A 15,118-nucleotide genomic window follows, 5' to 3' on the forward strand; every position below is an offset into this window, starting at 1 on the left:
ACTCTGGAGACAAGTGCCACCTCGGAAAATTATCAAATTACCATCCTGTGGAACACGGTAAACGTTTGGGAGTGCATTACAACTGGGATTCCACACACAGTCCAAAGAAGCTTTGACACCAGCATTCAGAAAGGTCAACCCACACAGTGTCCAAACTACGCATTACCGACCAGGATTTACCCTCTAAAATTGACCAGTTTCCCATCTTACACAACACACCAAGTACTGAAAATGTTTTTTTCTGTGCGCATTCTATGTATACATTACGAATATTTTGTTTTTCTTACTCATCAGACTTCTGACTGTTTTGATATGGCCTGCTATGGCTTCATCTTCTGATCAAATTTTTTCATCTCAGAGTGGCATGCACATCCAATGATTTGTTGTTTTGGATTCCCCTATAACTTTTGCCTCCTGCAGTTCCCAGTAATACGCTGGAGACTTCTCCCTCAGGCCTTCTCTTCCTACCCCTTCTCCTGTTTCCCACACACTCCCTTCCTCTCCTACTTTCCCAGTTCATCATTCACCCAGTTTATTGAATGACTTTGAGTGAAGGCAGGATGATAGCACCCCTCCACTGCCAGACTGCATGCAGTGGTGATATGCGAGATGTAGAGCAGAGTGTGGTGTTGCAGGCCGTGATGCACTTGGAGAACACAGGAGTGTCTGTGGTGGCGCTGTGCCCTGGTGCTGCCGACACGCCGCTCACACACAACTCGGCCTTCAACTACCAGCATCCCTACCTCAAACCGTACATCGACCAAATTCTCAAGAGCATCCCCATCTGCAAGTAAGTAGCCATCCAGTCCGGTCGCACAGCCGCACTTGCCCGTTGCTCTCGCCTCCTTTTGAGGGAGGTCGGGGGTCAGCCTGCAAGAATGGATGAAAGAAAATTTGAGCACAACAAATGATTTTTCGCCATGCTCTCACCATCAGCGTCATCCCCTTTCCTTCTCCCACCTTCCCAACGTCAACCCTTCCCCTCAAGGTTACCCTCTTCCCACTCCTCCTCTTTCTCCTCCCATGCAGAGTTCTCGTATTCCTGACAAACCTAACCCACTTGCGCAACTTGATAAATTCAAGATATCAGAAATAATCCACTTAAAATGGCAGAATTTGCATTCTGCATCTACTACCTTTTGGGAGATAGCTAACTTGTGCCACTTAAGAATGCAGTTCTTTGAGATTGTGTCAGGATGGCACCGTATCACCTCATATGGATGGAAGTCCTTCACCAAGTAAATGAAGGTACATGTTCCATATAAAGCAGCTTTGCGTCTTCAGAATGAGTTTTTGCAAACTCACAATGAAAACAGTAAATGTGGAACTTTGATAGGTCCAGTACACACTTTCCAACACAAACATGTTTCGTGAATTGTATCGCAACCTTTCCCATCTCCAGAGCCACAAATTTTTTGTGGAAGCTTGTAGCCCATTAAAAACTTGGCTTAGGTATTAAGGCGATTCATTATTTCGCTCACCTCTTCCTCTGTCCCAATAGCTGACTAATTTAATGCCGTGGTGTTTTCGAATTATCTTCATTATTTTGCCAAAAATCGTGTTGTTCACTAATTTATAAAAACATTTCACAAATGCACACTATACAGATTATCCTTTGCCAGTGTTTAAATCTATGTATCACTTCAACCAGGGGGTCTGGCTGAACTGAATAAAATGAATGATTATAATCACTTTCATAGTCAAACTGAGACATTGCCATGTACATTTTGTCACCCAGCTTTGTCATCAACTTGTAGATGGGAACACGTCGCGGAAATAGATGCTCTGGACGCAGCAGCAAATCACTACGCTTGTCATGTATATCATTAGGATAGCCAAGCCTACCTTCAAGACATATCCTACAACATAATCGTCTAGACATCTGAAAAATCCGTTCCATCAATTTCAGCATGAATCAGCCACCAAAACCCTCCAATTGGTTGAAATTTTTAACGTCAAAGTAAAGGATGGATGGTGATGTTGAACAAGTCACCCACTAATGGGCTATTTACCTTGGTGTGTCTATGAATACACTAAAAAATCCCCCACGAATCCTGCGCTCAAAGAGGAACAATATGTTGACATTGGTTAAAAGGTTGAATTCGGTACATTTGATTTTGTGCGTTGCATGTCGCGATAACTCAGACGACAGTGTGACTGTAAGTAAGATCCAAACTGTGTGTTGTAAGGCATTTGTTCTGAAACTGTTGAACACATCTGAAAGCAGGTGCTCATCGGTGTCCAGGTAAATCTTGCGTATTCAACTATGTCGGAGATAGTAAATTCCTGAGACACACACATTGGGTGCTCATGTTCTGCATCCATTATGGCATCATAGGGAAGTTTACTGGAGAATGTGGATATATCAGGTAACACAATTTCAAAGAGTCTTTATGCGAAACCAGATATTCTTGTGGGAAGATTTCTTTCTTTGTAACGTATCATATTTTTAACGGATTTTTCATGCTACTCCGCTACTGGAGCACCTCACAATATCATACCAACCTGCCCACACTAGCATATGGACACTGTAACGATACCATTCTTTGGGACAGCAAAGTTGCAATATATTGTAGCAATACACTTTATGGTAGGATATCATAAGTCATCATGGATCTTGGAAATCTTTCATTTGCAAATAGATTGAAATGCTCTGAGAAGCAGGACTGGATCTTGATACCCAGCCGAATTCTGGATCCAGAGATGCAAGAACTTATCTCTAAGTGTACCAATCACTGTAAATGGTAATTCTATCCATCACATATCTGGTGCACTTAACTGTTGTCACTGTTAGGGCAGGTGAGGACGCCCTGTTGGTCGATGGAGGTGCATTACTATAACAAGCGCCTCTAGATAATGAGGTGAGTGTCAGTTCTAAATTTCAAAGTGACCTGGGTGTGGGCTCTGGCGTCTGTGATGAGTTTCTGGGTGCCGAACCTGAAGCCCTAGATGAATTGCTGCATGCCAATTCTGAAGCCCAGTATAAATCAGATACAGACAATGGCATCCGACCTGGGTTCTTGTCACAGAGGCCACAGCAGCAACTCATCATCCAAAATTCCTGAAAAATAAAAATAGATAAGTGTTGTGTATGCATATTTTTTTTAGGCAGTAACAACAATAACAGCACTGTTACTTATGGAGACATTCTTCATGGAGCAGTGACGTTTACCCTACAGGCTCATCCATTCCCATGCTCTCACACCCAGTAAATGTTCTGTTTATAAGGTCACAGGCGCCTCATTCAGCAGCTATCCCCTTCCTCAGCAGAAACAGCTGATTTTCATCGTCATCTGTAATGCATGGAAAGAAACCTCAAATCATATTTATTACTTATCGGAATGCAATTCATAGCCTCTGGTTCTCGAATTGCAGTTACACAGGTGGCAAGAGGTATGTATATGTGAGCTGTTGATATTCTCAAGGTTCATGTTGTGGAGCATTTGTGAATATTACACGTCCACAAAGCTTTCTTAGAACCTTTTACATATGGTACACAATTATTGTACCTGCATGGTCGAAGGTTCTGAGCGCAGTGATCACATCCACGTAAGTCATCCCAGAGCATTCCAGTTGATAATTACATGTTAATCGTAGGGCTGTTCTCCACATGTTGCATCACTTCAAATCTCTGAACGGTTTTTGTGACGCAACGTTTATGGAGACTTTTGTAACAACATGTCTCACATTTGTGAATGCAACATACCCTATATCTAATGTAATTACGTAGGCTTCCACGGCCAGAGTCTGTCGACATAAAAGTTTTCTGGATATGGTACCGCTTCTTAATGTATAGAACTACTGCTGCTGTAGTTTTACACATTATGGCGCGGTTCCATACCCAGAAAACTTTTATGTCGACATACCCTATATCCTTAAATATGAATTATCCACATTCACTGTAGAAACCTTGAGTATCAATACCAATGTTTGCACTTTGAGATACCATATTTAAACGCTTTGGAGCTGCTGCTAGACGTACACATTCATATGAGATTTTGTACAGTTCCTGTAAGCAATGTCTATTTAACACACGGTCATTTAGTGTAACACATATCCTGCTGTATTTGATGTGAAGTTTCCTGAATGTTCGAGTTCTACAAAAACTTTGACGGGACCCAGTTTTACAGATTCATTCTCGTTCACAATCTATTATAAGAATGTGTGTTAACTTCTTAAATTCCCATAGATTGAGCATGTATCCAAATTCTTGTTCTTTCAGTCAATCATATAAGAAAAGAAAAATCTTTTAGACATATCAAACAGCAAGCTATGTTATAACTCTATCTTGTTGTAAATTATCATATGAGCGCAACTCTGAATTAAAATAAACTTCGGCATTTGTTAGTTTACAATTGTTGAATCTGCTTGAATCATATTTCATGTTTGTCTTCCTGACAGGCTGCAGAGCGTCATGAATTCAGGCATTTCTATCTGGTTTCTGTTTTAATAGTCGACACTTATCAGGAGGTAATCGGTAGTGTGGGGTATTCAAACAGTTCCCATAAATGGATATTAAAGGTAATTGAACTCCCCTACCCAATATGTTTAAAAGGCTTAAGCATTCCTCATAAATTACTGAAATGTGAAGAATTTTCAATACAGCATTACCAATCACAAACTTTATATCTTGGGATGTAGGCATTGTTTGAATGTAAGCACTGCTATAAGTTGCACTTTGCACCAAGATGAATTCTCGTTTCACATTGACGATAACATCGTTCATGTCTTCAAAATATCCCACTAGTGGCCTAAGTGGTGTACATGGGAAGATGCTTTTTCCATCCTGGATTTCCTAAGCTATTCAGGTCCGAATTAGAAGTGGAAATATATGTTTTAAGGGTTAATGTGATCCCTACATTTCTCATATGACTGACTTCAGTACCATTCACTTCATATCTTATTTCCCGAAACACGAATCTGAAGGCATTATGTATAAGATATGATGCAACTGTGGGAGCCCCATCTGTTTTAACAAATGTTCCTTCCAAGCTTAGGAAACTGCTGCTTGGAATTTTTAAAGCACCCTCGGGCTGAATGAGAATCCTTATTCCGTCTTTGTTATTAAATGTTGTTGAAGCAAAGGACTGTGCAAGAAATATTCTTGTTACATAATCCTTTCATCATAGTCCACTGGGGTAATTATATTGAGTGATATCATCACATGTCTTCAAGCTTTGTGATTTAATGAGGCTGTAGTTATTCTGTGTTAGAACATTTTATTTTCGCTGTGTGGCGGTACACTAGTGGTTCTTGTATATCAGACTTACACTGTACCCTCTGCTGCTACAAGTCTAAACATATTATGATTTCTTAATCATAGAAGTCCGCATTATGTCCATATTAGTGTACAGTAATCAACTCGAGACTGTCTAATGTATGAGCAGTGACTGGAAGGTAGATGACATTGACTGGTGTCTCAACGAAATTATATTCTGGACCAACTGTCGGGCAGAATACATAAAGTGTGTGAATCAATTTATAATTGAGATATGCATTTGTTGCAATATTGCATTTGATGCAAATCGTGTTATTCGGCAGTATCTCTACTAGGGGTCCTATAGAACTCTTCTGTCCAAAGTCTATTATCTCTTGTGATGTTCTTATTTCAGTTTTAAGTGTAATGATACTTGCATATATCTTGAACCCTTGTAGAATCTACACAAATCAAAAAAAGTTTTGCATCACCCCGGTTCCCAGAAGTCCTGAAGAAAGACGTTGGCTGTGGATATTCTATCACAGGCACAGTCCCTTTGACTGTTCAGAGATGTCACTAAACCCGCCCAAAGATGTAAACAACCTTGCATGAGCAGCGCCTATTACACGGAGGGGGTCCGACAGCCAATCAGTTCCAGCCATTCCACCAGGAAGGAAATACATGGCTCCTGTTGCCTGTAGTTCAACCATGCCTAGACGGTAAATACCGTGGTTCGATCGCGCCCGCATTGTTACTTTGTGCCAGGAAGGGCACTCAACAAGGGAAGTGTCCAGGCGTCTCGGAGTGAACCAAAGCGATTCGGACATGGAGGAGATACAGATAGACAGGAACTGTCGATGACATGCCTCGCTCAGGCCGGCCAAGGCTTACTACTTCAGTGGGTGACCGCTACCTACGGATTACGTCGGAGACGTGTTTAGAGGCAATCCGGTCAGGCTGAATGCCTTAGACACACTGTCCAGCGAGAGCAGCAAGGTGGAGGTTCCCTGCTGTTTTGGTGTGGCATTATGTGGGGGCGACGTACGCCAATGGTAGTCATGGAAGGCGCCATAACGGCTGTACGATACGTGAATGCCACCGTCCGACCGATAGTGCATCCATATCGGTAGCATATTGGCAAGGCATTCGTCCTCGTGGACAACAATTGGCGCCCCTATCGCGCACATCTTGTGAATGACTTCCTTCAGGATAACGACATCGCTCGACTAGAGTGGCCAGCATGCTCTCTAGACATGAACCCTATCGAGCATGCTTGGGATAGATTGAAAAGGGCTGTTTATGGACGACGTGACCCACCAACTACTCTGAGGGATCTACGCCGTTGAGGAGTGGGACAATCTGGACCAACAGTGCCTTGATGAACTTGTGGATAGTATGCCACGACGAATACACGCACGCTTCAATGCAAGAGGACGTGCTACTGGATATTAGAGGTACCGCTGTGTACAGGAATCTGGACCACCACCTCTGAAGGTCTCGCTGTATGTTGGTACAACATGCAATATGTGGTTTTCATGAGCAGTAAAAAGGGCGGAAATGATGTTTATGTTGATTCCAATTTTCTGTACAGGTTCCGGAATTCTCGGACCCGAGGTGATGCAAAACTTTTTTTGATGTGTATATGTTTAATTCATCGAAACTGTATGCATCATAGAGTGTCTGCACAACTGTCTAGTTTACAGTTTGCTGATTTGATATTCAGAATGCTATTGTATGTCTCCAGACGAGTCAATCTGACACTCCCAACTTCTTTGCTGAAATCAGATTGGGCAAAGTAATTTGTGCCTAGAACTGAAGTTTACCCTTTTAAATTCAGAGTGTATGACGTCATACCTAAAGCTCAACTAGTGAATGGAGGTGTGCTGATTGTTTTCTTATATATGGTTCTTCGTCTTCCTTTTTGCAGCTATCAGGAGGAACGTGAGATATATTTGTCAATCCATGTATGTACTGAAGTTCTGGTAGCATAAGAAATTGCAGAACACGTGGCTGTTGGTACAGTAATAACTCAGTTATTCACGTGGCTTAAGTCGTCAAATGAATCGAAGTAGTAGACATTATTTCAGTTTTTAACATATGGGAAGCACTGAGTTCAGGTCTTCCCAATACATCCAAATTTACATTTCGACATTCCTTCGTTATTCTCATGATTTGGAGCAACAGTTTTCATATAAACACTCAAATAAATCTTAGAATGAGGACCTTCTTGACAAATTTAAGCACGTCGTTATTTGGAAGATATCTATTGGGTAGTATAGCTAGATGAGTTTTTTTGTCACTCAGAAGTAATGAAAAATCCCAATCCACGTCGGTATAGTTCCAAATAACTACATATCCCATCATCCCATTATGTCTTTTTTGTCTCCTCAAGCTGTTCTTGAGGGCTTTTTGCATTTTTCGCCGTCCAGGTGAATGACCCAACAGCTGGAAACCTTGCCACTGCGGGAATTATGAATGGAAGAATTCCAGATAATCACATTTGAGGTATCTATGGGACCTGTGGCGTTTTAACAAGGCTTCTTCTTTTTATCTTATTCTTTTCTGTTTCAGACCACGTTTAGCTTCTAACAATAATGATTGAATGCATGATTTTAAACGCTCTTTCTCTCTCTTTCTAGTGGATGATGATCAACGTTCTAAGCTACCGGAAATTTATCTCAGCACCACGTTTAAGTTTGTCTTGTGTTGTTTTATCAATGGCAAATTCAACAATAAGTTTTCCGTTATCAGTATCTCTCCTTGCACATATTTGCTTACCTTTATCAGCTGAGATTGGATCTGTAGCGTGACATACAGCTTGATCTTTATTTGTGGCACATGCAATGCCGCGTTCTCTGTACGCTTCAATGAATATATCAATTCCTTTATCACCAAAAGCTTGCCATTTTTTCAGCAATAGTTATATATATTGGAATCTGTAACTGTAGAAGTAGTTTGTCGAGAGTACTGTCACTACTGTGGTGTCAACGTTAGACACCACGCTAGAGGTTGCTATAATCGATAGCGGTCCAGCACTTGCAACCTCCCTGGACTCGCTGGCGCTTGCAGTGCCACCGTGTGGCAAGTACAGACTTGCAGATTGCACCGGCCAAGTCAGCTACAGGTCGTGAACGAAGTCAGATTAGAATAGCCTTCAGCTCACTTGGTTCGCAGCCTCTAGTTCCCGCATGTATTATGCACGTTATACCAGAATTGTGTTATCTTGCTTGTTGTATAATCCAGTTAATGTTTGTTAATGAGTCATTTGTGCTCAAGAAAGAGAGTTGTTATTAGTTATGTTACTCGAGTGCAGTAGCAGGACAAGTTAAGTAAAAGTTATTTACTAAAGTATTCCAGTACTAATTATTATAGGATGTTCCAGATTCCTACAACCACCCCACACATGCTAGCCTCTATCATCCCACTGCAAATCCCAGGGGTACCGATCGAAAAGCATCCTGCATTTGTGTGAGGTCATGACATGTTGCCATCGACCTTCACATCAACTACCATGTATGACGCACTTCGAGGGTTTGCGAGCTTTGTTAGATACCACGTTTTTGACATTGACCCAATTGTTGTGTGATGAAGCTACAGAAACCATCAGACCACCACCTTGTTCACTAGACGTCTAGTTACATGCTCTTGAGAGACATGTCTGATTTGATGCTTGTATGTAGTTATTCCTGCTGTTTAATTGCCTCTGCTATCCTTTAGAATGTATGTTCTCAGATTTGTCTGCTGCACCTTGGATATTGTAATTATCTGTGTTGACCACTCTGGCAGCCATGACTTCTTGGATGCAGTCCTATATTTTGAAATACGTATCAAATTATCTCAAATTAAATTTCTGTTTGCACGGATCCTGCATTTCGATATGACTGTTTACAGTATCTAGAAGCTCGGTATAATGAATGTCAATTTAGTTCATATTTATTGTTTGGTGTATGGCTAATTTATTCGTGGACGAATGTCTGTCTATTTGTAAGACACACAAATTATCGAAACTCATCTGCACATGGATTCCTATCATTCTTTTGAAATGTTCCACGGTACTTTCTTCAAAAGCGGAAATGTTGAATCGTGGTGTATGTCACATCACTCCGATGCTACCTTGAGATATTTATTATAAAACCCACTCAGAACTCACATGCAGGAGGACAAGTGTTCTAATCCGCGTTTGGCCATCCAGATTTAGGTTTTCCATGATTTCTCCAAATCGCTTAAGGCAAATGCTGATATGATTCCATTGAAAGGGAATGGCCGATTTCCTTCCCCATCCTTCCTCAATACCACATTGTGCTCTGTCTCAAATGTCCTTACTGTCAATGGGACACTAAACTCTAATCCTCCCTTCTTTTTCAGTCCATCGCCTCTACAATTACCTTTCCCATCTTTGCTTTTTACAGACAAGTCCAAACAAATCTGGAATGTGTATCAGTGGACATTGATACGTTTGAAACCTTTATTTTCCCATGAATATTACTTCATATATGTAAGATCAGCTTTCCATAACTCTTTCAAACTTTATATCGTAACACACCTGTTCAGGACTGTTCAGCATGCTGGTCGGGGGCTTCTCAAACGACTATCTTCGTAATTATTCGATAACATGTTTTTCTTTGAGCTCTGAAATGACCGATACAATTTCGTTGATATGAGCAGTATTTCGTTTACATTATACAATACACAGTGTCTCCCAAGAAGCCTCGGCTGAATCAGTTAAAACTAAACTGTATCTGTGAAAGAGGACTAATTGGAAATGCTGTGTACTAATATATGTGAAATGGCATGTTAAGCACCTGATAATGAGTCTTAAGGACTCAAAATAGTCTTGCTTTTGTAGATGAGTGGCTTTCGTTTATATCTTAGAAGTGGACAATCAGTCACAGATCGAACAAGCAGGTGTTATAGGTAAAGCTTAGATTACTGTAGCCAAGGTCTCGCGTGGTTTGAATTTTGCATTGTGCAGTGTGATGATCATACGGTTTGCCTGAATAAAATAAAGCCGGCCGCTGTGGCCGAAAGTATCTAGGCGCTTCAGTCTGGAACCGCGTGCTAAGGTCGCAAGTTCGAATCCTTCCTCGGGGATGGATGTGTGTGTTGTCCTTAGGTTAGTTAGGTTTAAGTAGTTCTAAGTTCTAGGGGACAAGTCCTCTGCTGCCTTCACTACTTCATCCCTCAAAGCTACCCATTCTTCTTCTACTGTATTTATTTCCCCCATTCCTGTCAATTGCTCCCTTATGCTCTCCCTGAATCTCTGTACAACCTCTGGTTCTTTTAGTTTATCCAGAACCAGAGGTTGTACAGAGATTCAGGGAGAGCGTAAGGGAGCAATTGACAGGAATGGGGGAAATAAATACAGTAGAAGAAGAATGGGTAGCTTTGAGGGATGAAGTAGTGAAGTATGAAGTATGAAGTGCCATGTATGGAAGTGAAACATGGACGATAAGTAGTTTGGACAAGAAGAGAATAGAAGCTTTCGAAATGTGGTGCTACAGAAGAATGCTGAAGATTAGATGGGTAGATCACATAACTAATGAGGAAGTATTGAATAGGATTGGGGAGAAGCGAAGTTTGTGGCACAACTTGACCAGAAGAAGGGATCGGTTGGTAGGACATGTTCTGAGGCATCAAGGGATCACCAATTTAGTATTGGAGGGCAGCGTGGAGGGTAAAAATCGTAGGGGGAGACCAAGAGATGAATACACTAAGCAGATTCAGAAGGATGTAGGTTGCAGTAGGTACTGGGAGATGAAAAAGCTTGCACAGGATAGAGTAGCATGGAGAGCTGCATCAAACCAGTCTCAGGACTGAAGACCACAACAACAACAACAAGTTCTAGGGGACTGATGACCATAGATGTTAAGTCCCATAGTGCTCAGAGCCATTTGAACCAAATAAAATAATATGGAAAGCAGGAGCGAAGCAGCTGTGTGTAACTGGTGTCGTCGACGTGTTTGCAGGCCCGAGTTCATGGCTGAGGCGCTGCTGAGGGTGATCCGGGAGGCGAAGTCCGGCTCTGTGTGGCTGGCGGACGACGGTCTCATCGAGGAGGTGGTCTACCCTCCAAACCTGCAGTGAGGGCGCCCGCCGCCTGCTCCATTCTCTCAGGCCTTCCACTGAATCCAAGTTTGCACCAACACTGGCTGTGTACACACACACACACACACACACACACACACACACACACACACACACACACTGATTTTACGCGGCTCATACTGAAAGTCATCAGCCATCCAATGATTTTTTGGACAGAATACGTACATGAGCATAATCGACAGATTTTTCTGATACTTTTTAATGCCTTCCCAATTTCTCTGCATAAACTTTCCTAATTATTGTGTAAGTTCTAAAATCCTTCGTGTCTGAGGCCATTCTGGCTGCCAGAAGACAGTGTCACACTACTTTCTGGATGTCAGGTATTTCGTAGCGTCTGCCTTGCAGTCAGTTGTTCATGGGACCGAAAAGCTGGTAGACGGTAGGTGTCGACTCGGAAGGACCTAGCTTTGGAAAACTTTCACACTGTGGCACGATTATTGTCCCACTAGTTTGTTTACGTTAATTTGAGCTACGAACCACTTCCTGCACTGCACCGTGCCCTGCAGGCAGTCACAGGTGCTCGAGGACGACCTGGTCATAAACAGTCTGAAAAGCTTCTAAGGATGTTGCGGGGTAGGTTGCGCAGAGAAATAATTGTGAAGAAAAAAATTCGATACGTTGTGCCGCGGTGGTCAAGGTCCGAACACTACAGAGATGTAAAAGTGTCCGTTTGCAGCTGACGATTGTACCGATCTGTCGAGGTCTGATCATATCGGCCACAATGCAACCCAGAAGACACTACCTCGCTTTTCTTTTTTTATGACGATTCCAAACGGTGCCATTCCCTAATCTGGCGTTTTGTTTCAGACTGGTAATAGCAGAGCCCGTTTTCTTCGCCAGTCTTATGACACGCCAAAAAATCGTCTCCTTAATCCCAATATCTCTGAAAAACAAGTTCATATGACAGTTCACGGAACTTGTCGTCTTTCATCAATAAACATGGGACCATAGGGGTAATAAATTTTCATTAGTCTGGGCTACGAACCACTTCCCGCACTCCCGAGCTACTGTCGCAATTTTCCAGTTTCATGGCCAGTGACGCAACTGTATCCTCAACTCGTCCCTCGCTCAGTGTACCCTGCAGGCAGTCACAGGTGCTCGAGGTCGACCTGGTCAGAAAAAGCCAGAAAAGCTTGTAAGGGTGTTGCAGGGTAGGTTGAGCAGAGAAATAATTGTGAAAACAAAATAATTCGATATGTTGTGCCGTTTCCGAGTTAATTAGCGTTAAAGTTAGCCAATCAGACCACAGCGCGCGCAGATTCAAGCGGCCCGCCAGGTACAATTACTGTCAGTTGTTTTCAAAGCGTAGATGATAGAGCTAGAGTCTGCTCGGCCTTTGGCGCGGGTTAGATTCTCACTACCGTCTCATGTCTAACTGTTGTATCATTGTCTTTTTCGATTTTAGGAAACCAAATGAAGAAGGCTTTTGGGGACAGTGTCTCTGGTAGGTCGCTTTAATTTGCACACACAACATCCTGATTGCCTAACTTCAGTGCTAGGTATCTTTGATACGGCGCACTTGTATCGATTTGTTTTCTTAACAGTTATTTCTCAGTACAAACTACTCTGTACACACAAACACACACACACACACACACACACACACAGCCCCACATCGGGGGGTTCGTGTTCTGTCCCTCGCATCACAAGTGTTCCCTCACACACATCCGCATGCTCGATCAACTTTCGATTATTATTCGGAGACCGCACCCCTACACCAATACTTGTATATGCTCATTGACATCTGAGGCGGATCTCAGCTGCTCGTTTTTCCTCTTTAACAAGCAGTTCAGGTACAGCACGGTGGCTAAACGAAACACTGATGTCGGCCATTTCGTAAACATAGCCTATGTTAACGTGAAAGAAGTTAATGACATACAGTGTGTGAGCGCAGAGTCTGAAGTCTGAAGATTATCATAACACAGTGGTTTTTATTTCGTTGTAAGAAATGTAGTTGCAGCAAACGGCTGCTTACGACTTTCAGTATGAGGCTCCAATGGAACCGTTATTAGTTCTGTATCTCAATGCAGAAACCGCAGCACAAATACCGATTCTAATTTGAAAAAGTAGCTGTCACTAACATTTGTTTTGTGTTACTTGTCGACTAAACACGCAAGAGTGTAGCAAATATTGTTTTGGTTTATAACATTGCGAAAACTATTATTAATTTTAGTGCCAAAGGTACATGTAGATTAGTTTCAATAAATAAATAAATAATACGGTGTATAGTAATAATACTAACGTTGTGAAAACTAGTATTAATTTTAGTGCCAAAGGTACATGTAGATTTGTTTCAACAAATAAATAAATAATACACTATATAGCAATAATACATGTCTAAATGTCTTTATCTCTACCCTTAGGTTACCCAATCAAATATAAACTAGTAAACCAATTAGCTAAATGTTGCGCAATCATGACCTATATGACTGCCTGAAGCGCTGTTTGTCGCCAGTTGAAGATATTGTCGATTGATATGATACTATTATAAGAGATTTCCAAAATTTTCAAGGTTTAGAGGCTAAATGGATGTTCCAACCGTACTTTTACATCATCTTCCTAAGGTAATTTCTTACAATCACATCCACACGCATTTTCTTCTCCGTAAATAGACGCTCGTTCCTATATCGCAAAAAAAAGCTTGTTTTTACGTTGAAGCGATCGCACCCGATATTTTCGGCGTATAAGCAACTATACGGTACCACAAATAATTCGAATGTTAAATGCTTGAAATAAATACTCGTAAGAGCGAAATTACAAATGAAATCTCACATCTTTGTATTAATCTGCTATCGAATTGATGGCAGAAAAAGAGCGATTTCCGGAAGCATCAGTTTGCTAGCAATTAGCAGACCGAGAACCCACAATCCCGTAACTTGTCTACTGCGAACACCAGGCAGATTGACTAGCGCCTCGGCAGCCTTTGTGATGGTGAACGCACTTGCAGGTCTGTCACTGATTAAGTTTTTTTCCCACTTAGAAAGGCTTTGGCTTGTAAATCGGTTACTAGCTGCTTTAAACACTGTTCTCTGTTCTTGCCTTCACACTTCACTTTCATTGCATACAACTGTTAACGTACGACTTCATACACATGGTAAGAAGAGGTGGTCTACTGTATGATGCAGCTGGTGTACTTCTTTGGGGTGTGTGAGGCTAACAAGTGGAGGGTTTGCTTTGCAAGGACGTTTGACGTTGAAAATAAAAAGACGTGTGTCAGTTGTTTGCTAGACACTCCCTAGTTTTTTAAAGAAATGGATGTCGAAGCTGACGAGGGAAAATAGTATTTTCAATGCTGTACATCGAAAAAACGTCGAAATGTATACGTTTTTTGTTAATATAACATAGGGTCCAAATTTAATATTGTTCGTGTTTACCGTTTTTGTGTTCGTGCTGTAGGTAGGGTACTCATCATTCTATGTGTCTAGCAGAGTGAGTTCGACGGTCGAGTGCTCGCCGGCACGATAGATTATTGTGACCGGTCAGAGGGCTGGTAGTCAGCTGCACGAAAAAATAAAAAAATAAAATAAATAAATAAATAGCGGTCTAGGCTGCTGTTTCGTGCTCGGTTCTTCCTCCATTCGATATTTTTTTCGATATATCTGATAATGTTCTGATAATCGGAATACATTTCTGTCTTTTTTTTAAGTAAAACGTCCGGAAGTGTTATTAATAATTAAATAAGTATGTACAGTGTATTGACAGCTAATAATTAAATAAGTATGTACAGTGTATTGATAGCTATTTTCATCGTGATACATGGTGCAAAAATATATCCAAAGTATATTGTTGCGTAATCCAAAGTGACCGTCTATTCGT

General features: G+C 41.5%; 1 protein-coding gene across 1 annotated transcript in view; it reads left to right on the forward strand.

Moving 5' to 3' along the window:
• The window catches only part of LOC126456461 (15-hydroxyprostaglandin dehydrogenase [NAD(+)]-like), a 49,972-nt gene extending 38,691 nt beyond the window's left edge, over positions 1-11,281 (forward strand). Inside the window, exons 5-6 of the mRNA XM_050092210.1 lie at positions 636-790; positions 11,164-11,281. Of these exons, the coding sequence (XP_049948167.1) occupies positions 636-790; positions 11,164-11,281 (273 nt within the window). The remainder of the gene's footprint in view (positions 1-635; positions 791-11,163) is intronic.
• Positions 11,282-15,118: the final 3,837 nt, after the last annotated feature.

This window comes from Schistocerca serialis, chromosome 2, assembly GCF_023864345.2.
Source record: "Schistocerca serialis cubense isolate TAMUIC-IGC-003099 chromosome 2, iqSchSeri2.2, whole genome shotgun sequence".
NCBI classification, from domain to species: Eukaryota; Metazoa; Arthropoda; class Insecta; order Orthoptera; family Acrididae; genus Schistocerca; species Schistocerca serialis.